This window comes from Castor canadensis, chromosome 5, assembly GCF_047511655.1.
Source record: "Castor canadensis chromosome 5, mCasCan1.hap1v2, whole genome shotgun sequence".
Classification (NCBI taxonomy): domain Eukaryota; kingdom Metazoa; phylum Chordata; class Mammalia; order Rodentia; family Castoridae; genus Castor; species Castor canadensis.
In genome coordinates, this window is record NC_133390.1 from 7,709,916 (window position 1) to 7,737,114 (window position 27,199).

The following is a 27,199-nucleotide window of genomic DNA, read 5'->3' on the forward strand; positions in this document are numbered from 1 at the left end:
TGCTGGCACCTGGAGAGGAGCTTCTTTGCTGTACCATAGTGTGGAGGAGGGCATCACTTGTTGAGACAAACAGAACAAGCCTGTTACTGGGGTCTCTCTTCCTCCTCTTATAAATGCCCATCATGGAAGCCCTACCCTAATTACCTCCTAAAGGCACCACCTCCAGATCCCATTCACATATGGATTCAGGGTTAAGTTTTCAGCACGTGAACTTTTAGCAGACACATTCAAACCTCAGCAAGTCGTTTGTGTGGAAGGCCTCAGGATTTGGGAGGACGTACATCGCATCTTTTACTTCCCTCTGATACATTAACGTTTTGAAGGCCTGAGCCTCTTAGGAGGGGCCCTCTGTCCTGGACGCAGGTACCTGAGCACCATGGGTGAGATGCAGGGGAGGAGGCTCATTTTGTCCTTTCTCTTTGTTTGCAGCTCAGGTGTGATGGGGATGTGGTCACCAGACTTGGTGTTTTCTAAAAAGGAAACCAAAGGTGTTGGTTTCTGATTAACTTGCCTTTGCTGGAGACCAAAGTCAAGTTAATGAGCAGTCTTCCTATCTCTCTAGTCTGACTTTTTCCCTAACTGGACTCAGTGGTTCTGCTCTGTGGCTCGAAGTTCCATCTTCTTGATTCCCAGGTGAATATCCTCACTGCTAGTCCGCACTGCTGCCCAGATCCCCAGGTCTGCCTGATGGGCATCTCACACTTGACTCGTGCTAGATTACCCCCTCCAGCTCCCTCAGGAAATGGCACGTCTCCTTTCTCCTAGTCGTGCAGGCCAGAAACCATGGGCTCATCTTTGACTTCATTTGTCTTGCAGAAACTGGCTCCATCCTCTTTGTTCTACGTGCAAAAAATGCGGAATGCACCCACTCCCCCACCTGCTGGCACCCCGACTCTACCCTGCACAGTATCCCTCCACCCTATAGCACTGAACAGTCCCCTGGTTGCCCCTAAACCCATCTCCTCTGTCACCTGCATCACTGCACAGCCACCTGGCTGCTCTTTCCAACATTCACTACCTCCCAGGTTGTTTCCATACAGCAGTCAGGTGAATCCCTTTCAAATATCATCCCCCTCTGCTTATAATGGCTCAGTGGTGCTTTTTTATAATAAGTCAGGGTCTCACTACTTTGTACAGGCCAACCTGTAACTCCTGTCCTCAACTGATTACCACCCCCTAACGCCATCTCCGCCTCCTGAGTGCTGGGATTACAGACATGTACCACCACACCTGGCTCGTTGTTTCTTATTTCATTCAGTATGAATTCCAGAATCCTCACCATGACCTTTAAATCCCCAAGTGTGCTGTGTCCCCAGCATACCTTCCCTCACTCCTGTAGCACCCCCCATTGACACGGTGTGCCTCTGCCACCTTGTTCCTCTCCACACTTTCCAAAGGCCTTTGTCCTGCTTTTCCCACTGCCTGCAACAGCCCTCTTTCTGATGTCTTCATGACACACTCATCTCACTTCTTCTGCTCTCTGAGCAAGTTTCTGGTCAGAGCAGCCTTCCCTGACCAGTCCTGCTCATCCCTTGTGCCTCCGACCCCCTTATTCTGCTTTGTTTTCACTGGGTTTATCTGCTTATCTGTCCTCATTGTGCATCCTTCCTAGTACAAAGAGAGAGCATTTGTTCACTTTTAAGTCCCTAGAGTCCGGAAGGGGGCCTGGCACATGTCATGTGTTCTGTGAATTCCCTGTGTCCTGATGGATGTGCTCCAAGGAATTTAGAACAGGCTCCTGTGGAACAGTGGCTCCAGGTTATCCAGAGAAGCTGGTCCTAAGAAGAAGCTGAGACTCCAGGGCAGGTCTGAAACACGGGGCTTCTGAACAGCAGTCCACACAAGTGCCACCTCAGTGAGCCCTTCTACTGGCGGCATCTTCAGATGAGAGCTTCTAAGGAGAGAGGATGGGGTGGCAGGCATAGCTCAGGTCTGGGAGCATATTCTAGATCTTTGCTGCCCTCACCTAAGTCCTTCTGGGAACACCAGCTCTCTTGTGTGACTGGGCAGACAAAGCAGACCCAGTGCTCCCTTCCCTAGCCTTTCCCCGCAGTTTCCCCACCCTCTTCTTGGTCACTGGTCCAGGAGGCACCTCACAGCCTAATAGCCATCAGGTTCTGGAAGGAGACACAGGCTGTTGGTTTCATTGCTTGGGAACTATTGCTCCTGGTGGAGGCTGGGCATACCCCTTCCTAGCTGTGTGACCTGGACAAGTAACTCAAGTTCTCTGAGCAGTTACTCATTGGTAAATGGGAATTGTGATGGCCTCCGTCTTGGAGCACTGTCCAGAGGAGTGAATGAAATCACAGGCCTCACCTATGGCTGGCGTAATAGAGACAGTCAATGTTGGTCCTCCTCCTCCTCTTCCCCCTACCTTCCCCGTCCTCCTCCTTGTTAGCTTGAATCCCATGATTGCCATTTCTGCAAGACCAAGTTCTGCTCTGACCACTGCCACAGCAAACGATTGATAAGCAGATGGCAGGTGTCCCCCCTCACACAGTGAGCTTGTTCCCCTCACAGAAGAAAAGGCTGCCCGTCTCAGGGTTCAGCTCCCCGGGGCCTACGGAGCCCTGTTGTGATCTAACCAGGGTCCCCTGGCAGGTTTTGCTGCTAGCAGCTGGCTAATGGAAGGGGACTTAGGGAGCCAGCCAGCACTGAGATTGATTTTTGCTGTGTGTCAAAGTCCTGAGCACCCTGGCAGGTGGCGCATTCACCTTGTGGGCTTTAAGGACACCTGCCCTGTGTCTGTGGGTCACCTTAGGGAGCATGGTTCTATTCCACTGCCTCCCGTGGGCTCCACAGGGCACAACCTGTTCTGTGCACTGAGCCCCCAGCTGGCCCGCGCCTTCTAGTTGGTAATAGGGCACCCCATCCTAACCTGTCTTCTCATTTTTTCTTTCCACCTTTCTCTTTGCAAAGAACGCTTTCGGGGTGGGGGGGGACAGGCAAAAGAAAAGGGTGATGGGCTGCATATGACCAAAGTACTTCATGTGCACACAAATGAAAGTAGAATAATGAAACCCATCCCTTTTTTCAAAAGGCAAGCTTGTCGTGGGGGATTGGGGGTCGGGAGCAGGAAGCTTTCTGAGCTATGGACACTTAGTCCTGATGTGTCTTGCAAACAGGCCCTTGGGAACAGTGCCTTCCATTGGATTGGGCCCCTTGTGAGGGCTGCCACCTTCCAGGGTGTGCCCCAGCCCCAGCCGCCTGTCGCCTGTCGGCCTTACTCCCCATCACTCTCTATTTCTCTCACATGGTAAAACCCACCTAGGGTAGGTTACATTTAATGGGGTGAGAAAAATCTACACCATAGAGAAGTCATAGGTGAGGTCAAACTGCTTCCTCCTGGGGTGGGGGTGGGGGTGGGGGGGGTGAATGATTTTCTTCTCTCTGGCTCACACACCAAAAAGTCATACAAAAGAGCTCTTTTAATGTTTGATGTATGCTTTTAGAAAACAAACCCTTCGTGTTTTTTTTCATTTTTGGTTCATACCTCTTGGCCGAGCCAGCAGGAATTTGGCAGTTGGCTGGGCTGCTTCTCGCAAATGCTAAAAGCTGTCTCTCTGGAAGTCCTGGCTGCTGGGAAGACCAGATGTGTGGGCAAGAGCGGTCTCGGTCTCCCATGGGTGGGGTCGGGGGCTTCTCTTCCAGTTTGCATGGGCTTTGGGGGTTACATGAGGCGTGGCAGGGTGTGTGTAGATTTTGTTTTGGACAAGCCTATACATTGCTATTTTGTTTTGTTTGTATTATGATTCATGTTCCAGAAGGTCTTCGATAAGTCATGTTTAACCTGCTATACATACAAGCAAGCTCAAACAAAGGCACGCCTCCATTTATCATTCCAGTTCATTCAGTTTGCAGAGCACATCATCCAACACCTGAGTTCTTTGCTTTAAAAGAATCAGAAGCCATGCAGGGCCAAATCACCACAGATAGGCAGCCATGGTGAATAGACAGGAAAGTCTGCTGACTTGATAATTTTTTGAAATGAAGACACCAAACCTCTGCCACCTGCCACTGCCAGAAACTCAGGTGTCCACAGGCTGAAGGTCATGCCTCTGGTCATGCCAGGATGACCTTGGAGCCAGTGTCTCTGGCCCACTTCCAGCATGGGCGGCCCCCTCACTGTTTGAGGCATGGAGGGACATTCTTGCTGCCCCCTGCATCCTTCTCTGAGGATGAGCAGAAAGGCAAGATGCAAGAAAGGCAGATGTCTTTGGTTGTTCTGTGTCTTTAATTTGATTGTGTGTGACCCTACTTCACAATCATTCATAGTTCATGGACTGCTTTCTCACTCATTACATCAGCTACCCAACAAACAAACAGAATTTTTTTTAATAATAATGCCCAAGATAGTGCTTATAAACCTTGTTTAAACCCTGGTAGGAGTGTAAATTAGACACGAGGAGTCATGAAATCAAAGCCTTGCCCCAGTAATCCTACTTGTAATAATCTGCCCTTAACAAAGAATCAGATATGTGTAAAAACCCACAGTCGGGACGATTTACAGCTGCGTTCATTGTGTTCTGCCCATCAACGGAAAGATAACAAGATACAGAAATGCTCAGCGCAGTTAACATCAAAAGCAGATTACATGAACAGCTAAAAGATTAAAATCTTAAAACATGCCACCAGAAAAGGCCCAGGGAATATCTAAAGTGACAACAGTTGTGTCAGGATGAATGATTAAATCTTTGTGTCTGTCTTGCAAACTATCCGCTTGTGTGGTCACCCCCACAATTTTAGAAATTAATAAATGAAATGTCCTACATACTTCTGGCCACAGTTAAGGAAAACATTAGCTTTAATGACTGACAGATTATACTGACATTTCCTGGTTGGTGGGCACAAGCAAAATTGTAGGGAAAATGTGTACATTCCTCGTAGGTCAATTCTAAATTCGTACATTGCAATAACTTTAATTAAATGTAGTTGAAAGAAGTAGAAACATTTTCCTTTTTTTTTTTTTCCTGGCTTACTGAGTCCATTCTGTTTGTGACATCAGGTGGAGGGGTAGTATGCATCGTTGAAGAAGGAGAACAGATTATGTCATGTGTCCTGCATGGCTATGAGTGGTGGGTCTTTTGTTGCCTTTTTCTAATAGGGTGATCAAAGTACTAAGTTGCTAGGGAGACGGACTCTCTCATGCCCACTAGAACTTTCCTAAAGAATGGGCATGGTGGTACATACCTGTAATCCAGGTACTAAGGGGACTGAGGAGGGAGGATTGAGAGTTCAAGGCCAGTCTGGGCTATAGTGAAACCCTGTCTCAAGAAACCAACATGAAAAAGAATGTGTTTCTGATCTGTCCCACCCCCCCAAGCAGGGTACCCTACAAAAACAACAAAATCCAACTACTGCCAATTAAAGAGCTCCTCCACATGACTGCCCCCACCAAGCCTCTAGGAAATATGAGTTATTCGTCTTTTCCAAAGAAGTTATTCATCCTCACTAAACGTTCCTTTGAGTTTTTATAACTTCAGGATCCTTTTAATAACACACTCATTTCATATAATAATATCCAACTGAAATGCAGTGCACAGCCTCCTTCCCGGAGCCTGCCCACAAGCCCTCCTCTCTCCCCCTCACAGGCCTGGTCTGTTGCACAAACTTTCATCTTCCTCTTTGCATTTTAATGCTTATCGTAAAAAGCGTTATGAGAAGTTCCAGGCAGTTTCATTTTGTGCATGCGTACCCAGCAGCCCTGACTGCTAGAATGCTAATCTCCGTTTACTGTTCATGCCCCAGTGTGTCCCACGCTGCATCAGGGGCACCCACCGAAGCCCCCTGTGTTGGCGGAGGGACGCTGCATTGTGCTGCTCCCGGGCTTGCCCAGCCCAGCTGCACAGGGATCCTGGCAGACACAGTGTGTGTGCCAGTTGAATGAGTCCCTTTGGGGCATTCTGCAGGATGCTTTGCCAGACATTGAGCATGGCAGCAAAGACAACCTGGCATAGGATGGCTTCGGGAAGACAAAGTGCCATCTCTAGGGACTTGGGGAATGGTGGCACGAGGGTTTTCTAGAAGTTTGAGGGACTGGAGTGGATCTCGCAACCTGGAAGTGAAACAAACCATGAGCAAACGCGAGCCAGCCAGTAGGGACAGTGTGTCCCCAGAGAGGCCTAGCAATCCGTCTGCTCCAGAGGAGCTGTGTCCAGCCTGGTTATCAGCACAGGTGATCTGGGCATTCTGTCAGCCTGGGGACAGTAGCAACCACCAGATCTGCACAGCATTCAGTGCCATTGATGGCTTCCCCAGGTGTCTTTATAGGACTTTTAGTCTCTTCTCTATCTTCCTCAGAGCCATGCTCAAAAGGAAGGAGAGGTGAAAGCTCTTTTCCCAGAACAGCCTCTGTGACAGCACCTCAGACCAGCAGAAAGGGGACCTAGCTTAAAATGGCCTTATCTGGAATGTACCACTGTCTCCTCCCCTAGACACAGTCCCTCGGAGAGTCTTCTGTCACACTGGTTTGACAGTAGAAGGAAAACACGGGTGGAGACGAGCCCAGGACATGCCACATGCCCTGCTCAGGGCTCCCATGCCAGGAGACTCTGTTTTTTCCTAAGGTTTTGTGTACAAGGAACCTGGGCTCAACATAGACAGGCGACCCCATGGGTGCCCAGTAAGGCATCTCCAGTGGGTTTCTGTGACTCCTGGCTGTGATAGGGGATCTCTGAGCCAGTAGCCCCTCACTGTTAGGAGGGAGCAGTACCCCAGAAAATGCATACCATCCTGCCAGGTCCTGGTGAGGTTACAGATGTGCTTCATCCCATGGCCCTGAGCCTCTGAGGAGAGCAACCCAGTGTACAAGCACTGTAGTGGAGTGGCAATGCCGAGGTACCTGCACCCCAGTATGCAGCACCCACGCTCACACAGGAGTCCATATTCTTGGGGTTTATTCAGTACTTCTCCAGTAAGTTCTGCCTTTGCAGTGGGCTTAATGCAAGCTGTATGGACATGAAGTTTTTAGTTATAAAGGTGTGCTTTATTTTCCATGCGTGTCCACATCTCTTGATGCAATGCCAGGCTTGTTAGCTCCCTACTAAAGGAGCTGTCTCCATGGGGACTCTGACACCTCTGTCCTTCCTTCTCAAGTGGCCCATGTGTTCTTGTATTGTTCCTTATCCCTCCCATCAGCGTCATTGCTCCCTGTTCACTGGGGATAGAGCTTTGCTTATGGCTTCTTTGGATTCTCCTGTGTCGCTCATACAGCATTTTAACTAACAAAAATCCAGTAAATAAGTATTTGCTCTCAAAAACGCCACCCTCCCTTGCATTCACTCACTGTTTTGGGTGGTTCAGGATAATTTCCTTTCCCCAGTTTTTAGGAAAAATGAAACAAAGAAAATGCATGGAAAAGATTTATGTATTCCATTGGGGGAGGGGGAAATGAAACTTCTCATAATAGCTTTTAAATTAAATTTTGTGCTCGTCCAAATCCTTCCCTTCTCCACCCCTTCCTCTGATATTCCCTCACTCATTAAAGTGCAGGATTTTGATGGTATTCACAGGGAAGCTGATTTACTGGAATAAAGAAGTTCTTTAAGTTTTAAATTTTGGAACATTCCCAGTGTGTCTGAACCTGGGTTTCAGATTTTACTGGCATTTTGTTGGCACAGCAGTCTTCGGAGCCCTTCCTTATTTTAGCGTGTTTCCTGACACCTTTGGCGGTATGGTACCATGTTTTTTAAATTTAGAAAAAGAAAAAAGTTAAATAGAAAGGCATATACAAATATATACAGAAGATTGATCATGAGATGTCAAGCAAAATAAAAGGGCAATAAAAATAAAAATGTGCAAAAAATGAACAAGCAGGAGGTACTTTCTTTCAAAGAACAGGAAAAGACAGACTGAGGACAGAGGAGGGAGCTAATTCAGGAAAACCCAGGCAAAGGATGCTTGTCATCTGTACCCTCTTCTCTCAGCAGTGTCTCTGTTGAAGTAGAGGTGAGAAGACAGCCCTTCCCATCACCCTGGGCCATGGCCAGTGCTTCCAGACATCAGGGCCACAGATGGGCTCAGAATCCTATTCAACTGGAGAGAAACCTTACAGAGGCAAAGACAGGCTGATGGTCCCCTACCTGGGATGGAGATAATGGTGCCAGAGGAAGTTCTGTCTCCTCGTCCTGAAGGGGCAAAGGAAGAAATAGTTTTTCCCAGAAACCCATAGTTGGGAAGGAGTGGATGAGAACTGCTGAGTCTAAAGCTAGCATCCTATATAAGGGTAACCTTAGGAGGACTTCTGTGAAGACCAGGAACAAGGCCAGGACACCCACTGTCTTCCCTTCACCTTAACATCGTCTTGGAAGCCTTAGCCAGTCCGTATGGACAAAGAAAGTCAATTGGAGACATATATATATACAGAGCACTGTGCATTTGTATATGATATGATAGACTACTTGGAATCAGTGATTAAAGTAAACTCAGGCAAGAGAAGGGCTCAGTGGGGAATGGAATATCAAATGTCCCACCAGCACTGAACCCAGCCAAAAGCCAGTCTCCTAGGGTCAGGCCTCTCAGGCAGAGAGGTAGGAGAGATGGGTAGAAAATAGAATTGGCAGAGAGGGGATGGAAAATAACCACTTGAACGAAAATCTGTTCTAGAATTGGATTCAGAACCAGGTTTAGTTCACGGGGGCCATAAACCCAGCGTATCATGGAGCAAAGCCCTGCATTAAAGAAAGAGGCCCCTTGTCCCCCTGCGTGAGGAGCTAAGCTGCTGCTGAGCTTCCTGGTCACAAGCTCTGGCGTGTTGGTTGCTGTCTGGCAGGGTGGGGTCCAGGGACGGCTCTGGAGAGAGGTGGCTCCTGAGAGGGAAAGAGGAAGGGTGATGCTCAGCACAGCAGGCAGTGGAAGAAGCTCTGGTTCTCAGGCCAGCTGGCAGGGCAGGAAATTCTTCCTGGTAATTACCCTGAAACAGTGATGGGATTGGGGTGGAAAAAAGGGTTGAGAGTGGCGCTTTCCTTCCTAGAGGAAGAAATCCATTACTACAAGTTGCCTTGTCCTCCCAGGAGCTTCAGGGCCCCTTGGCTCTACAGCTAAGAAAACTCATTTCATTATGTTATATAAATTGGGTGAGAAAGATTGGCATATTTGAAACAGAGTGTGTAAAGCAGGGAACATTCCTACAAGACACACAAGGCAGAAAAAAATGGACTTTGCCACAATCTGGTGGTTATTTATTAAAAAGTTAAAATGATTCTTTTCAGTTGTTAAAAATAAAGTTAAAAATAAAGAAAGTTTAAATAAAGTTGTTAAAAATAAAGAAAGCTCCTTTTTGAATTTGGAAGTAAGTTTCCAGAACTTTCTTGAAGAACTTGCATAACCCCCACCAGGACTGTTAAACTTACACAGATGCATTTTAAGAGACTGGTGGTGTTCCTTTCTTTGGATTTTGTTGTGACAAAAGCAAGAGAGTTGAGCTGGGTGTGGTGGTGCACATCTATAATCCTAGCATTTGGGATTAACAGAGGCAGGAGGATTGTGAGTTCAAGACCAGCCTGGGCTACATAGCAAGTTTGAGGCCAATGTGGGCAATGTACCCTGACTCAAAAAAACCAAACAAACAACAACACCACAGCAAGAGTCTTCTGTACTGAGCCACAGTCTTGGCCTGTGATCTCCCCACGCCATGCAACCTCTCCTTCCTCAGCTGTAAAATGAGCCCATGTGCCAATGACTACCAGGAGAGTTGTTGGGACATTTAAGGACAGGAGGATGTCACTGAGTGCTCAGTAAAAGGTACCGTTGAATTGTACAAAACCTTGAGGTACTTCCCAAAGAGCCAAGCATTCCGTTCTTTACCCATAGCTGAAGATAACCCCTTCCCCATGACTCAGTAATTCATTTGTTTTCAAGACCTTGGAGAAACCTTGGGAGTGGGAATATGGTGTTGACTGGTGTACCTGTCATACTGAGGTAGCATCCAAAAGTGGACAGGGAGAGGGAGAGGGGGACGAGGGGAGGAGAAGGGGAAGAATGAGAGAGACAGACAGAGAGTGTGTGTTTTCTGTAGACAGAATCTTAGTGGAGTGAAACCAATTTCCACTAAAAACATGGCAGCGTGGCAAGGATGCCCACACTCTCTCCTTTTCTGTCTAACATTTTACTAGAGATTAGCTGATCTAAATAGACAAAGTCAATTAAAGGCATACTTGAAAAAGAAGTAAAACTATCTCTCTTTTCCGATGATAGCATAGTTTACATGGGACATCTTAAAGATTCCACGATTAAGCAATAAAGAAATGCGGTAAGGTCGCAGGATGTAAAGTTAGTGTGCAGAAACCAACACATTGTTTTATATACACAAACAATAACTAGTTACATGAGATTTATGGTGTGTACTTGCAATAGAAAAACAAGATAAAATATTTAAGAATGAATTTAGGAAATATGCGAAATGGACAGGAGATAGCTTTAAAACATGTCCTAAAGCCACAAAAGAATATTGGAACAAATGTACCATCCTTGCTCAACTCGACTTCACAAAGAGATCAGTTCTTAGGTTAATTTATAAACTCAGTGCATTTGTACAAAGCTTTTTCTCAATGGAACTAGATATGTAGATGCCAGAGTTCATCTGGGAAAATAATGGAACAGCTGTCAGTGGTAATGACCTTGCTAGATCTTCAGAGATGCCATGGAGCCTGTGTGGTTAAAGTGGTGTGATATTGGCATGTGAACAGATGGAAAGACCGACAGAGAGAATGGAAAGTTCAGAAATAGACTCAAATGTGTATGGCAGTTCAGTATATATTGAAGGCGGGGTTTCGCTCCCTAGTGCAAAGGTAGAAAGTCTACTAGCAAGAGACTTTCTAGCAAGTGGTCTTGGGACAGTTTCACAGACATTTGGGGATAAAATAATCCTGCACAAGAATAAGCTCCAAGTGGATCACGAATCCAAAGCCTTTAAGCGCTGGAAACAAGCGGATGTGTTTCTGCATGATCTGAGTAAAGGGAAAGGCAATTCAGCCATGATGCAAAAATAAGAGACAATAAAAGGAAAATTTGACACATTTAACTCCAAAAACATAATTTAAAACTTTTGCCTGGTGAAGAAACACCATAAGCAAAATGAAAAGACAAATAACAAACTGGGAGTAATATTTGCACCAGATACCACAAATCATGTTCCCTAAAATATAAGGAGCTCTTTCAGTAGACAAAAGACATAAATAAACAGGTTAATTCACTGTGTGTCGCCTGCCTGCATGCATCCATTGGCGAGGGTGTGGGGAAGAGGTATCTTGTCCCTGCTGCTAAAATAGTGTGTGTGTGTGGTGGTGGCAGCGGGGGGGGGGGGCGGTCTGGCAGTGTCTAACAAAGCTGGGTGTACACACATTTCCTGTGTGACCTGGCATCCGATCTCTAGCCATTTCTGATGATCCTATCATCAGCCATAGCCGATATACCTCAGCAATGCAGACCCCGTGAACAAGGTATTCATTCTGCTGTGGACGGGGGAACTCCTAAATGCCTGCACCCCGAGAGCAGCTGGATAAGAGTGCTGCACCCACAGAAGAGCCCGGCTCAGTTTTAGGAGGAGATGAGGAAGCACTCTGTGGATGAGCTTATATTAAGCGGGAAAAGACAAAAGAGTAGCTACAAAATGTAAGAAGTAAAGGAATTAGGAAAATAGGCAAGCATCTACTCTGCAGAAAGCAGCATTGGCAGAATGAGAAACAAATGAGATTTTAATTTGTGATTTACAGAAAGGAGTTGGGAGGGGAGACATAGGAGAAGGGATGGGTGGGAGAGTATACTTTTCTATATATTCTAACTCTTGGGGCCAAGTTAAAAACTTTAAAAAAAGAAAGAAGGAGTGATAGAGGGAGGGACGGCTAAAATGGGCATACAGACATGTAGTTAAAACTAACCCAATGTCAGACAAGCAGCGTAGTCACACTATAGTGAAAGGGAAAAGAGCGAACCCACTATTTAAAACACACTATTTGATTATGTGCTTTAGGCTAAAGACAAAGAGCTCTGCAAGCAAGTATTGGACTCCAGCAAGTGGTTTTTTACATTAGTAGAGGTCAGTAATTCTAAGACCACTTTCTGGGTATCGTAGCATTGCACAAATAGGTAAACATTGTAGATAATGGGAACCAGATTTCTCACTATTGGAAAAAGAATTTATGAGTGCAGAAATGAAGGCTAGGAAGAGCCTTGTGGTGTTGGACTAGAATTAGGGTTTTCAATGAATGTATGCTTTTTGGGTGGATAGAGACAGATGTGGATGAGAAAGGAAGGAAGGAAGGAAAGAAAGGAGGGAAGGAAGGAGGGAAGGCGTAGGGAAGAGGAAGGGGAAGTAGAGAGGGAGCCTACTTCAGTCTAAAAGCTGATTTAGCAGTAGTGTAGATGCTATTCTGATGTTGGAAATGAGGAAGATGAGCCAAAAACCAAGGACTGGCTGGAATGCTAGGAGCTATGGAAATTAAACAGGCCTGACAGGGGCCTAGCCCACAAACTTCCTTCAGCAGGTGCAGGTGGGACTTTTGCTTCTGGGAAGCTCCAGGGACAGAAGTGTGATGGCTCCCGTTGTGCCTCCAAGTGAATTGCTTGTGCTGTTACACACTAAGAGAGGAAAGGGGCCTTATCTGAAGTATACCAAAAGGGTGGGTTGATGGAGGGCCCTGATGGTTTTAAATTTCAAATGCAGGACATACTAGAAGAATCCATTCACAAGACTGTTGTATTCTGTTCATTGCTGCTCAGTGTTATTTGTATCATGATCACCTAGGAGGGTTGGCCTAAGAGCTAGTTCAGCCAGCTACATAGCTTTACTAAGTGGGCTCAGAGACTCTAGAATTGGAAATGAAGACTTGGCATCGTGCAGTTGTTAGTGTTACCTTAAAGTTTCTAGCCCAGGTAGATATCACGTTAGTGGGTAAGTAGGTAGAGAGATTAGGGTGGGTAGAGGGGAGAGGTGTTCCCTTTAGAATATTTGATGACTCCTAAAACATATACCATGCCCACCATTCTTCTCCGCACCCCTGGCCTTGCCCCCGGCACATCCCCAAGAGGAAGAGGTAATGGAAGCCTTTCTTATCTCTTGGAGCAAGAGCTTCTAAGGTCTTCATGACAAAGACCACCTTATATATTCTGTCACATTTCATTTTTTCAAAACTGCACAAATGTTCCATTTTACAAGTGACTGAAGGGATTTTGAGAGATGGAGTGTCTCTTTCTAAGTTGGCTCACGTTGACACTAGGGTTTGAGCTCATGTCTGTCTGGTCCCTGGATGAGTGTCCACTCTACCATATTGTTTCACAGTTCCTCTGGACCCATTCCTTAGGTGACAGGAGTGATGGCCCCATTGTCCTGGATAGTGCTGTGCTGTCTGGGAACGGTCAACCCCAGCTTGGTACACAGACATCTACTGTTGGTCAGAAAGGAGCTGTCAGAAGTCAGGCCAGTTCCACTCTGGAGCATGTCCCTATGTCTGGCGTAGTCCTCCCGGGTATCTGCCCCACCTTCTTATGTGGTGGTGTTTTTAGCAGAAACCACTATTTAGTTACTGTCAAAACCAAAAAATACTGTGCATTCCTGCCTAGGGGGTAGCTTTAAAAAAAATGAGTTGTACTGTTTGAGGGAAACATTTTTTAAAAAACAAAGCATTTTGGTATTTTAGCTTTTAACTTTTTAAAAAGTTTTACCTAAATATGGTTGATTTTCACAGTGTAACACATTAAAAGGAAGAGTTTTGAAATGCAGTTTAGCGAACTGTTTGCCTCCGAACTATGCAGAAACTCAAAGGGCTGTGAACAGTGAGAATTCATCTTCCAGCAAATTATTTAAAAGTCAGAAATGAGCAGTGAGCCTTAAACGTGACTGCTCAGCAGAGCCTCCCTTCTCCTCCCTTCTCCCTTCTCGTCCCCACCTGTTTTCTTTCCCACATGTGGAAGGCCTGGGGATGTCTAAGGTTGTATGTCTCTGAAAGCTAAGAAAAAGGGAGTCAGCATTGGGAAAATGGGAGAAGGATTCAACAAAGAAAGTGCCGCTCAGTGCCAGGCTGTACCCACGGACACTGGAAAGCACCAGGAGCTGATGAAGCTCCCCAGTGCCCTAGAGTGGGCTGTGGTCTGCTCACCGGGGGAGGTGGCCTGACCAAGAGTGAGCTGGTGGATGAGGCTTACCCTACTTAATACCTTTTAATATCTTTTCACAATTATAAAATGAGTTACAGTCTAATTGTAGAAATATTGAAAATACCACAAAAATCATAAAAAGAGAAACAAAAATCCCTCACAATCATGCCACTCAGAGATAATAGAGAATAGCATAAAGAAGAAATTTAAATTATCATGCAATTCTAGCTGCACCTTCTAGAGATAACCACTGTTCGTATTTGTCCTGTGCTCATCAACACACCTTACGTAAAGAGAATCACTGTTTGATACTGTTTTAAACCTTCCTTGAAAAAAAAAGGCTTATCAATATAATAAGATTGTCCATACCTGTACCTCCAAAACATCATTTTACTAGCTTCCAAAAGTGTTCTAATCATCAGAAAAGTTATTTTGTAAAACATGTCTATGTCTTATAAGGGAGGAAAATTGCAGGAGAACTTACACTTTAATGTGAAAAGGGACTTTTTATTGTCTGCTTTGTCTGTTTCTGTATTTTTCAAATAATTCTCCCCACGATAACTACAGCTAACCTTTTGATATAACCTTCCTAGCAATTTTAAAAAGTGTATTTTAAGACATCTTTGGAGTCCTGCTGAATTTTGCATCCTAATTAAATCAGTGTCCAGAGGCCTTGGTCCATCCATATCGCTGTGACCTATAGCTATAAAATACTATTTCGCAAGTGGGTGCTGCATCTTTTTCATTCCTCTGTGTGGACCTTTTGGTTAGTTCTGGTTTTCACAACGTATCTGTAATGACGCCATTAACAGTTATGTCCCTGAATTATTTTGTCTCCCTGTCTGCCAGAATTTAATCTCCCAGGATTAAATTCTGGAAGAATCATCACTGGGTCAGAAAATATAAAAATTTTTTTAATGCTGTCCTTCATATGAGCAGACTGGTTTGGGGAATTTCAGTTTACTAGTTTCTGTCAAACAGGGTTTTACTCATTAGTTATAATAAAACAAATTCTGCAGGTAACTGTTGCTGGCTGGTATTATTCCTAGAAATATTTATGAATAGTTAATTCACAAATATGCTACCTAAAAGTATTTTTTCCCAAAAAATTCAAAATTATCTTTAAGCAAAATGGTAACCAGTTGTATTAAAGAAAAGTTTTTAAAAAGGAAAGAAAAAAAGGTCATCCTAACACAGCCACTGTTAACATGTTGTCAAATCTCCCTCCCTTTTCATGAATTTTAGATAGAATATTCAGATGTCATTCTTATATCTAGGTTTTTATTTAGCATTCTGTTGTAAGCATTTCTTCCAAGTTACTGTGTAGTCTTCATAACTGTCAATTTAATGACTGCAAATTGTCCCATTGCTTTCACATATCGTAATTCTATTGTCCCTGTAATAAACAATTTAGACCATTTCCAAATCTCTATTTTGCTAACACCGTGGTCAACAGGGCCTATTTCAGATCACCAAAGTGAAGGGACTGCATTTGAATTTAAATTTTTTTTCCTTCAGAGTTTTTACCAGTTCTTCCCGGCCCATCTTCTAGATTAGTCTTAGTTTTTGAAACTTCATCCTCATGACCATGGGAAAATCAGGCTGCACCTTTGGCAGAGCACCCCACGGGTCCGGTGATGTCCTCAGAAACTCAAATGCACTGGGGATGACTTGTTTGTTTGCAAAGTGACCCTTATGGGCCTCAGAACAGAGCACTTTTCTCTAGTGTCTGTAAGCCGCCACTCATAGAAACCTTTTATTCCCCAAACCTTTGCCAACACACATAAGGTAGTCCTTATGCAGCCCTTTCTTGCTTGCTTGCTTTTTTGCCCTTTTTGTAAGGACATCATCAGCAATGGATGGAAATGCATCTATGGTTTCTTTCTTTGCTGCTACAAAGCAAGCTGCGGCAGCTCCATTTTCAGAAATGCAAAATTGACAAAGTTCATAAATGCTTCTTTGTTGACCATGAGCTCTGCAGCTTGGCCCCCAGAGTCATCTCAGAGAGCACAAATAAATGTGGCAGCCTCTGGTTGTCTGGAGCTAAGTAGCTAAGCGATCGCTCCTTCCCCTGTTGTGTCTCTCCTGTAGCCTCAGCAGCAGGCTCCCTCTCTTCTCATTAACATGCCCTGTTAACTGCTGCCAAACCTCTAGCAGTTTAGTGCATATGTTCCCTTAATCATTTCTCTTTGTTCTAGAAGTCTGAGTTTGGTTTCTGAACCACTGTTTTCCCCACACCCCTCACCCTCTCCTGCCACATCCCAGTCACTGGCTGCAGCGTTTGACTGTCTGCTGTCTACATGTTCATTTAAAGACCATCCAAGCATCCCTCCTGGTCCCTCACCTGCCCTGAGAGCCCTGGGCCTCGGGACCCTCCAGACAGCAGACATTCCTTGAAGACAATGTTAACTCCCTGCATGCACAAAAGAATCCTTCTTAGGATTTTCTGCCTGTCTAACCCAAGAAAAGGATACTTTATTCTTGGAGCCCAGGGGTTATAGGCACACTCGATCTCAATGGGTTATTCATGGTGTCCAAGAGAAATACTTGTGGGGCTTATTTCATGTGAGGTAGCAGAGGTACTGGCGCATGGTCGGCTTGCCCCGAGTGCCCTGTGCCGCCAGGGGAAGGCAGCTGTCCCATGAGCCAAGGCCCTACCCAGTGCGGCCTGGGGTCTCCCTCACAAACAAAGGGTCCTTGGGCTCTTCTTCCTCCAAGAGGGGAGCTCTGTGAGCCCTGGGGTGCAGGGGATGCTGTGTGGACTGCGTGTCACTTTTCTCTGCTTTGAGATGTTTTTCTTCTCTCACTGAGTTCCAGCCATCTGTAAAGTTCCACGCATGTGGTTCCTTGAGCTGACAGGACAGAATGCAGAGCCCCGTCTCCTTGCAGGAGTGCCATGGAACACTCCAGACTGATTATTGGAAACTAGGTTAATACAAGATCCCACTTCTCCCCCTTCTCTGCCATGCCACTCCCCTCCCTCAAAAAAACAGAAAGGAACAAAACAGAAAGGAGAATTTCAAAGACACTTTCCCAGCTGTACTAATGGTTGGCCAATGGGCCAACCTACTTTTTGCTGTGTGGTACATCCTACCATGAAGTACTTCTGCTCGGTACCAGATTAGCGACACTGGGGGTTTTCAGTGAGGGATTTTTTGTCTGTGTAGTTCCCCCCACCCCCGCCACAACCTTTTCCTTTCATTTTTTTTCTTTGGAAAAAAAAAATTGACCTGTTTGCTGGAGATGTCCTACACTTTGCAGAACCAAAGCCTAAAATGACCCAGGGTTTTCCTGAGTTCTCAGAAGGTGTGGATTTGTTAACTACAGTTGAAACATAATTAGTTCTCAGGGGATAGTGTATCTTTTAAACCACTTTATTGCCACCATCTTGGTTTCCTGAATAATCAGAAACTTCTGCTCTGTTCCACCAGAAACACACCGTAAGTAGAAACAAATGTCAGGCAATGCCAGTTGTCACTTAAAGGAGGTACACCCCGTAGAGGGGGAAGAACTTGACATAATATCCCAAAACATTCCAAAATATTCTAACTAAGTCTTAAATAAACTGACAGCAGAGGCAGGTTCACCTGCCATATGCACACACGTTCCCTGCCCCCCACCCATGGCGTTTTCTTCATCTGTGAGCAGTTATCCTCAGGACTGAGGCTATGAAGAAGGGCACCATTCCTCCCACTGTCCCTCTCTACTGAAGCCCCAAGCTTGCCCCGCCTCGTCCACGCACGGCCAGATGCACACAAACCCCTCTCTGTCTAGGCTGTTGGTCTTCCTCCAAGTGTCCCTGTTGTAGCTGACCAGTTTTTCCCACTGTTCACAGGTTGATGTTCGAGGTGCCACAGGAAATGGGTTTAATTGCCATTGCAGGCCGGCAGACCCAGGGCAAAGGTCAGTCATCTTTTGTTAGTGTTGCTCTTACTTTTCTTCTCAAAAATCTGATTCTTGAGGTCAGAGAGCCCACTGATTTTGTGTGCTGAATTCTTGAGACCACTCAAATTGTAATCTTTTCTGTTTTCATGCTCCCCCGCCCCCGCCCCCGCCCCGCACTGCAGTGGGAAAGTGGGAAGGCAATAAGGATAGGAAGTCAGCCTTCGTAGAATGAAAGCGTCCTCCCCAACTGCAGGCTTGGTAATCACTTGATTGGATGTAGCAACAGCCAGCAGCCTACATTCTGGGCTTTTCTGTCTGTGGCCATGGCTGAGTTCTAGAGACATTTATTTACCTGAAGGGCCTCTTGCTTGCTGATCCCCACCCAGCCTGCACTGGAATTTCCAGGTAGGGGGCACTTGATCATTGTCCATCACCAAAGTGGCCCCCACCACCTGCTGTTTGTGATGCAAGAACCGCATCCTCCCAGAGCCCGCTCGGGTCTGGCTGGGAGCAGGCTCCCCGCCCAGTGTTTGAAGGAGGCTCTGTGGGTCACTTGGCTCCTGTCCCTCAGACCCCACCCCGCCCAAGTGCACTTTCAGCTCTGAGACTTTCAGCTTTCTCAGAAAGAGCAGAGGGATAAGAAATCTCTGTGTTCTACTTTCTCTCTCTCTCTTTTTTAAAAATTTTGAGTGACTTCATAAATAAGAGTAATTTTTATATCCATTGAATGATATGTTACATGATGACATTATTGTGATTATAGTAATAATATATATTTGGCACATGATTTATAATCCACATAGCACCTAAATATATTTTTCAAATTATAGAGTATACATGCGTAAGAAATGCTCCTTGTCTACAGAGAACATGTAAGGCACTATCACAATTTGTAAAACTCCCTTCAGTAATGCCACAGTCTTTCAGGAATCTAATGTACATAGACTGCTCATGGAAAAAAGCCCAGAACTGGAGAAATTACTAAATAGCTAATAATTCTGTTCTGAGATTTTCCTTCCAGGCAATGAGGAAACTTGTATCTACCCTATAACCTTCACAAAATAGTATCAGAATTGCATGGCATATATCTACATCCATGTAATAATTTAGAAAACATTAAACAAAATTCTATGAAAAATTAAAGAACTTATTTACATTCTTTTCATTCAGTGTATAAAATGTTATGCACAGTATGGCTAGAAGTGTTTGATTTTTTTTTTTATTTTGTGCTGGGTGGGGGTACATTGTGGCATTTACAAAAGTTAACAATATATCAAATATATCATACTTAAATTCATCCCCTCCACCATTCTCCTTTATCCCCTCTATTTCTATCTCAAGTAGAAAAAAAGTTTATTGTATCAAAAGCTGTGTGACTCTGTGAAGTAGATTGTTTTAAAAGATATGCTAGAAGAATTTTTATCAACTGTACCACTCCTTTTGAATATCTTATTTTTCTAATTTCAATTTTAAAACAAGTAGCAATTCAGAGAATTGCTTTTTAAAAACAACTTTATTGAGATAATATACACATACCATAGCAGGTTCCCATTCAGAGTGTACAGCTCAGGGTGGGGTGTAGCTCAGGGGTTGAGCGTTTGCCTAACATGTGGGAAGCCCTGGTTTCCCTCCCCAGCACCAGTTTTTTTGTTTTGTATTGTTTTGTTTTAAAAGAAGTAGCTGGCACCAGTGGCTCACGCCTGTAATCCTGGCTACTCAGGAGGCAGAGATCAGGAGGATCGAGTTTCAAAGCCAGCCCAGGCAAATACTTTGTGAGATCCTATCTCAAAAAAACCCATAGCAAAAAAAGGGCTGGTGGAGTGGCTTGAGGTATAGGCCCTGAGTTCAAACCCCAGTGGCTGGTTTTTAGTGTATTTGCTGGGTTGCCAGCACCACAGTAGGGATTGTTTCTCAAGAGTGGTTTCCAGAACTCCTCATGGATGGGTGGTGTTCACTCCAGCTTCCCGGTGTCTCTGTTTTTATGTGCCTGACCATCCGATGAGAATGAAAGCTGGGGACATTGAGATGCTGGGGACTCAGTCATCCCAATATAAACGATTCGCTCACAGAGGCAGAGCGTTACACTTCTGATCAGAAACGTTTTCAAATTGAAAAGTGCCTTTCTTTCATGGAGTTAGCCTCCGAGTATCCAGACATCGTACCGAGCACAGGTGGATTCAACTGGGACAGCTGTCCCACGGGCAGCTGTGGGCATCTGAGTGTGACACCCATGTAGCGAGCCACAGTTTCCCACCCAGCCTCTGTTCCAGGGCGGGGACCAAATGCCTGGCTGAGCCCCATGGGATGTGCCCTTTCCACCCTGCTGGTCTCCATTCCCTTGCGGTCCCAGCTGGGACAGAGGATTCCGTTTGTCCAGCACCTGATGTCCGTGGCTGTTGTGGAGGCTGTACGCTCCATTCCCGAGTATCAGGTAAGTGTCACATGTGCCCATCTGAATGCCCTTCACCTTCCTGGTGAAGGTGAGGAACTTGACTTGCTTGCACGCAGTGTATGCTGGCATACCTGGTGGTGCTCTTTGTGTGGGCTGCTCCCTAAGTGCTCTTGGAATTTGCAAGTGCCTCAGATACTGTTGCTGCAGTCACACCACAAAGTCTTCCTTCCCCAGAATTCCCTTTCAGCCAGTTCATCACATATCTTTGCATCCTAGTAGAGACAAGCTTTTTTAAATGGAAGCACCACCCCCAACCCCTCCATAAGCACAGATGCACCTGAGTCATTATTATTGGATGCTTTGGGGTCCATTATGAAAAAGACCAGGCAAGCACAGGCACCAGTGGCGCACATCTGTAATCCTAGCTACTCAGGAGGTGGAGATCGGGAGGATCACAGTTCAAAACCAACATAAATTTGAGACCCTATCTTGAAAAAAACCATCACAAAAAAGGGCTGGTGAAGTGACTCAAGGTATAGGCCCTGAGTTCAAGCCCCAGTACTGCAAAAAAACAAAAACAAGCAAATGGAGCTCTGAACACCATGACTGGAGCCTTTTTTCCATACCTGGCTCTACTTCCCACATGTTCTCCAAAAAGTTCATCTGCCATGGATTAAAAAATCCTGTTTCAGACCTTTAAGCAGTACCTTGTACTTGGTTTCAGAGGAGACACTGAAAATGTAAAGTTCTGCCATAGGAGAAGGCATTTTTTAACCTCAGTAACAGGACGGTCTCGGGAACGCTGAGTCTAGAACATGAAGGGTGCTTGCCATTCTCAGGCTTTGACGTTGACTTTGTAGCCTAACTAGTTAACTTGGCGTGCATTTTTTGAACTCCTGTATGCAGAAGCTGTGCTAGGAGCTGCAGGCTGGGGGGGGGGGGGGAGGGGGAAGCTTGCCCTCCATGGTGCACCTGAAGCAGCTGCCACCACAGTGCTTACCCTGCCTCCACAGTTGTCCATCTCAGCCTCCCCTGTATGATGTGACTTTCATTTTGGAGCTGTTTTTCACATCGCTCAGTTGCTTACATGGAACAGCTGCTACATGGTTGAAATAGCCTTTTGTCATGTAACATTCCCTTTTTTACGGCCTTCACTGGGGTGCCAACTTGTCCCTTGCTGGGTGTCACTGTCAGCACACAAATCAAGACCATTCTTCTCAGACTGAGTCGGTGTTGGTGAAATGCAGAGCTCTTTCTAGAGTCTGCTGTGGGCTTCTGGCCATGGCTCCACTGCTTCTTCTGTTCCTAACCTCCCAACTGGGCTCCTGTGACCCTCCTGTCCCTTGTACACCTGCCCTCTCTATGATCTTTTATTGATTTGCTTGTGTAAGTATGTATGCATGTCTGCATTTCGCAGTACCCGGGCTTGAACCCAGGGCCTTGCTTGTGCCTGCTAGGCCCTTAAGCCATGCTCCTGGTCATTTTGCTTTTTAGTTTATGTTTGAAATAGAGTCTCACATTTTTTCCCGGGCTGGTCTCAGACCTGGATCCTCCTACCTCTGTCTCCTGAGTAGCTGAGATTACAGGCATGTACCACCATTCCCAGCCCCTCTATCTGCATCTTGAAGTTGTGCTTATCCTTTAAGGCCTAGCTCAAATGCACTTCTCTGAATCTCCCAATGGTATCTCTCCTTTCTTTGGCACCTTACATGACCTCTCTTATGGCCTCCGCCAACTGTCACTTTGCTAAGCAGAGTTGAATGGGCCCTGTTCCATCTCCTTCAAGTTCCCCAGCTCTTTGAAAGCAGAATTCCTTTTCTGTGAGTCCCCACATTACTGACCACAGTTCTTTCTGTGTAAGAGAATCCCAGTGGCAGTTTGAACAAATGATCAAAAGAAAAGGAAAAACAAGCTCACAGCCTTTCTGGGGTAGACATTCTTGTCTGCCTGCACGAGGACCCAGAATTTCATAAGCGCTCTCATTCCTGAATGGGATCTGAGAATGTGCAGGCTAGCCATTTCCCAAGCACAGGCTCAGCTCAGAAAGAAGCTACTGCTCCCATGGTGGAGGAGCTGGGTCTGAGCCCTAGGAACTCTGTTGGCATTGTCACCATCACCCCCATGGGGAACATAGGTGGGAGGAGGACAGGCAAGAGGGGAGAAGAAGGAGAGCTGCTAGGAGAGCGATGGAGACCAAAGTCTCAGTCTACAGATTTTTGAGACAAGTCTGTCACCCTTAGCACTATTGGTATTTTGAGCCCAGACATCTGTGTCGTCAAGAGTTTTCGTGGAAGCAATAGGCCTCGTAGTGTTGCGATCAGCACCTGGGCTTGGTGTCAAAGCCCTGAGCTTGCATCCAGCACTGTCTTCCAAGTGGTGCAGCCACAGGCGGCCATGTAACCTCTTCCTCCATAAAATGGGGATGAGCCTCGAGTCAGCCGTGTAGCTCTGATACAGCCTCGCACTGAGAAGGGGTCAGTGCTGTGCCTGACCTGCAGTGCAGAAGACCTGCCCCATACTTGAAGGTCAGCAGCTCTCTGACCTTCATTTTGCTGAGTGTCTCTTCCAGCCTCTCCAGAGGAGCTTCCTTTGCCGGCACATGGCTGGACCTGGCTGCCAGACCAAAGTCGAAGAGGCCCCGGGGCTCTGGAGCCCCCTTTGTCTAATCCACTCTGTGCTTCTAAAGGATAGGAGGAGGTCTGGGTGGCCTTGCTCAAGGGAGTGTCCATCCTTTGTGCATTCTACTGTGACCAGACTGTGGGCAGAGCCTCCAGGCTCCAGGATAGAGAAGCAATGGCCACATGAGAAACCTAGTTCTGTTACCCAAGTTGACTATAGGCAGTTCTGCCAGACTTTCTGGAATAACTCAGTAAAACGAGCCCCTCCTCCACATCCTCAGAGCATTCTACTAGAGGCATTCCTCCCTGCCTTGTGTGACACCGGTCAGTTCAGAGCCATCTTTGCCTCTCTAGCATGAGCTTGTTTGTTTTGGTGGGACCAGGATTTGAACATAGGACTTCATGCTTGCAAAGCAGGAGCTCTATTGCTTGAGCCACACCTCCAGTCCATTTTGTTCTTGTTATTTTTGAGATGTGGTCTCACAAACTGTTTGCCTCAAGTAGAGAGGATTACAGGCGTGAATGAGCTCCTGGCTTAATGGGACCTTCCTAAGGGAAGAGAATTCTGAGCCTAGCACTGGCTGGGTACGACACAGGGGTGGTTTTGATCCTGAGATACTTAATGCACTTGTCTCACAAGATAGGCGTCTTCAAAAAGTGCTTTTCACAAAGAGAAACTGCCATGGAGGGCAGGAGAGAGTGCTGGATTTGTGCTAAGTATATTTTGTAGGTCTGTCACCTTCTAGTCCAAACAGGTACTTTATAAGAAATTGTCCCCCAACAGTGATTAGCTGTCTGAAAAAAGAAGCAAGCATGAGGCCCAGGTTCCATCAGTTTCCAGAGTATTCTGCTCATCTTTCTTTTTGCTAGATGACTTCATCTAGTCCTTTTGTGCCCTGTGATAGCTTAATTAACATGCACATTTTCCCAGTTAATGTGCAGATTTTCCTTTTAGGACATCAACTTACGAGTGAAGTGGCCCAATGACATTTATTACAGTGACCTCATGAAGATTGGTGGAGTTCTGGTTAATTCAACACTTATGGGAGAAACATTTTATATACTTATTGGTGAGTTTTTAAAGTTTCCCCCACCCCCACAGTATTTTTAGATTAAAAAAACAACAAAAATAAAACTGATTTATGCATGGCTACATCGGGAGGAGCAGGTGATCATAGGAGATAACTTTTGCTTTGAGTGTTCTAAGCATTATATGTATACAGAGGGGACCAGGTGGGTTGAAACACTTCATGGGGTTAGCATTTCCTGTCTATGGTTGTGCAAACTACCCAAGTGGAATCACATTAAACCAGGGTTTTCTTATACCGCTCTGTACTCCTACTTCTCTTCGAGTTTGAAATGGTGAAAATAAATATACCATTTGGTAATAAGGAAAAAAAAAAACTAATCTCTAAGGTAGTTCTGCCACTGGTCTTGCATTCTTTTTTTTTTTTTTTTTTTTTTTTTGTGGTACTGGGGCTTGAACTCAGGGCCTACATCTTGAGCCACTACACCAGCCCTGTTTTGGTTTTGTTTGTTTGTTTGGTTCTTGTATTGGGATTTTTCAAGATAGGGTCTCAGGAACTATTTGCTCAGGCTGGCTTCCAAGTGCGATCCTCCTGATCTCTGCCTCCTGAGTAACAAGGATTACAGGCCTGAGCTGCCAGCGCCCAGCTAGTCTAGCATTCTTTTGACCTTTGCATCCATGAAAGAGTTGCTTTCTTTTTAACCTTCCAGAGAAGCTCCAGTCTGGTCAAGGTGGGGTAAAGAATCCCTGCTTCACCTCCACACATCCAAATCAGGCAAGGAGATGGATGCAGAGGTAATTTCAGAAGTTCTTAGACTCCTGATCATCCCACCTCCTGCCTCTCCCTAAAGTCTGGTAGAGTTTAATTTGCATTCAGAGATCAGCTAGCCAGACATGTGACCCTGTTTTGGAAGTGCCAGCCAAAGAACACAAGGCTCATGTCTCCAGCTGTGCTACCAACTGCAGCCAGTGTTACTCTGGGCAGGGTGCTTCCTCTCCTTCAGCTCCACTTCCTGTCTTGAAATGAGTCCTTGGACTGGATGCAGATTCCTTAGTAGCATTCACATATACGGAGGCCTGTGGGTGGCTTCAGGAAGCTAAAGAATCTTGTCAATATAGGGAAGTGAAGCCAACGTAGAGAAGTGGGGAGAATTCATAGAAAAACAATCACTAGAGGTCAGTACTCCCTCCCTTTATACTGCAAGTGGATGGATATGTACTGAAGTGTACTGTCACTGAATGCAATCGTCCACCTGACGTGAACTCTCTAGGGACTGTTCTGTCTGGAGGACGTGAAAACATGAAGGGCTTTCATCCTAGTTCTTTTGGTCTCTCTTCTGTTCTTAAAGTCCTCTGGTGTTGACTGGGGCCCTGCTGCACACTGTGGTTGGGTTCTTGGAGAAGCTAGCCTCCCTTTGGTGTCAGGTAGCAGCACAGATGAGTTCATTCAGACTTGACTCCGCCCCTCGAAACTCAGGCTTCCACAGCCTTGGTTCAGGAATCTGGAAAAGAAAAAGAGCCACTGAGCCCTACCAGCAACATAACCTCAGCACCCAGGCTTCCAGATGTAAAGCATTGAAAGATGTGTGCTAGGGATTTGCTCATGACCGAGGTTTGAAATCAAGAGTTTGAACCAAGAGTTTACTCCTTAAGCCCTGGATAAAATTTTCTTCAGGCCTGTGCTCTGTCATTCAAGGCAGAAAAGAAAGCAGAGGTTGTATTTTATACTGGGCTCGGGGAAGAAAGGATGATCATTTCAGAAAGATGTTCTGGCCCAGTGGCAGCCTCTGTTTCACTCCGTCACATTAACTTCCAGCTTCTTTGCAGGAAGCTCGAGATGGCCCTTGCTTGAACAAGGGTAAAAAAGAAGATATCTTAACCATATAAATCGCTCTCTAAGTGGCCAGAGATAGCAAGCTTAATGAGGACAAGGAAGCAGGTGTTGACCCTAACAGCTAGCTTTAGGCCTGGCGGTGTAGCTCAGTAGTAGAGCGCTTCCCTTACCTTATAGAAGGCCTTGGGTTTCATCCCCGACACCACAGAAACAAGAACCTTTTACTGGCTGTGAAGAGGACTGTGTGGTGCCTTTGGGATGTCAAGTTGCTGTTCTTTCAATTGTTTGTTTGTTTTTGTGCAGGCTGTGGATTTAATGTGACTAACAGTAACCCTACCATATGCATCAACGACCTCATCACAGAATACAATAAGCAACACAAGACAGATCTGAAGCCTTTGCGAGCTGACTTTCTCATCGCCAGGGCCGTGACTGTGCTGGAGGAACTGATCCACACGTTTCAGGTCAAAGGGCCCAATGGCATTCTTCCACTTTATTATAAGTATTGGGTGCATAGGTCAGTGCTCGCTTCTCTTCATTCTTTTTAAAATTCCTTTACTAAGCTGTCAGAGTGGCTGAAGCATACCTGCCTAGCAGGCCCAAGGCCCTGAGTTCGACCCCCCAGTACCACCCAAAGGAAAATAAATGAAAAATAAAATTCCTTTATTAAGTCAGTAGTTCCGTATCTTAAAACGAGGGACTGAGCACTGGTCTGAATAATTATTTTTTTACCTTTGTGATGGAGAAACCCAGCCAACACCACCATGGCCACATCAGCATAGCTAGGAAGGGGAGAACTAGGAGCTTGTGCCTCTGGGAAGGATGCAGTGCAGACTCAACATTGAGAGCATCTTAAATCAGTTTAATAGGATTTAACACATCGAAATGGTAGGACATTCTAGAACGGTGGTTCTCAAAGTGAGATTCCCCAGGTAGCAGTGGCAGCCTCATCTAAGAATTTGTTACAAATGCAAATTCACACCCAGGACCTGCTAAGTCAGAAGCTCTGGGGCTGGAGCCAGCACTGTGTGCTCACAAATGCGCCCGGGATTTCTCCTGTAGCTAACACTTGAGAATCCCTGTGCTATAGGACAGGCCTCTTCCCTTCAGAAGCGTGTCTGCAAAGAAACAAAGTGGGAGAATTGTTTGAGATTAAGGAAGACTAAAGAGGTATGACAGCCAGATGTGATGTGTGTTCTAATTAGGCCCTGAACAGAGGGAGAGAGCCACAAAGGATTTTAATTTAAAAATTTGAACATGAACAAATTAGATCTATATTAGAAAACATATGTATATATTAGCTCCATATATATGTATTTACATATATATATAATGTACATTAGATATGTTAC

The 27,199-nt window shown here is 45.6% G+C and overlaps 1 protein-coding gene across 6 annotated transcripts in view; it reads left to right on the top strand.

Annotated features, from left to right (window-relative positions):
- The window catches only part of Hlcs (holocarboxylase synthetase), a 190,212-nt gene that overhangs the window by 159,667 nt on the left and 3,346 nt on the right, over positions 1-27,199 (top strand). For 5 of the 6 annotated variants that reach the window (XM_074072674.1, XM_074072675.1, XM_020174716.2 and 2 more), the window contains 4 exons: positions 17,927-17,994; positions 20,247-20,407; positions 23,942-24,056; positions 26,151-26,364. In XM_074072674.1, the coding sequence (XP_073928775.1) occupies positions 17,927-17,994; positions 20,247-20,407; positions 23,942-24,056; positions 26,151-26,364 (558 nt within the window). The remainder of the gene's footprint in view (positions 1-17,926; positions 17,995-20,246; positions 20,408-23,941; positions 24,057-26,150; positions 26,365-27,199) is intronic. The other variant, XM_074072672.1, reaches the window with a different exon arrangement.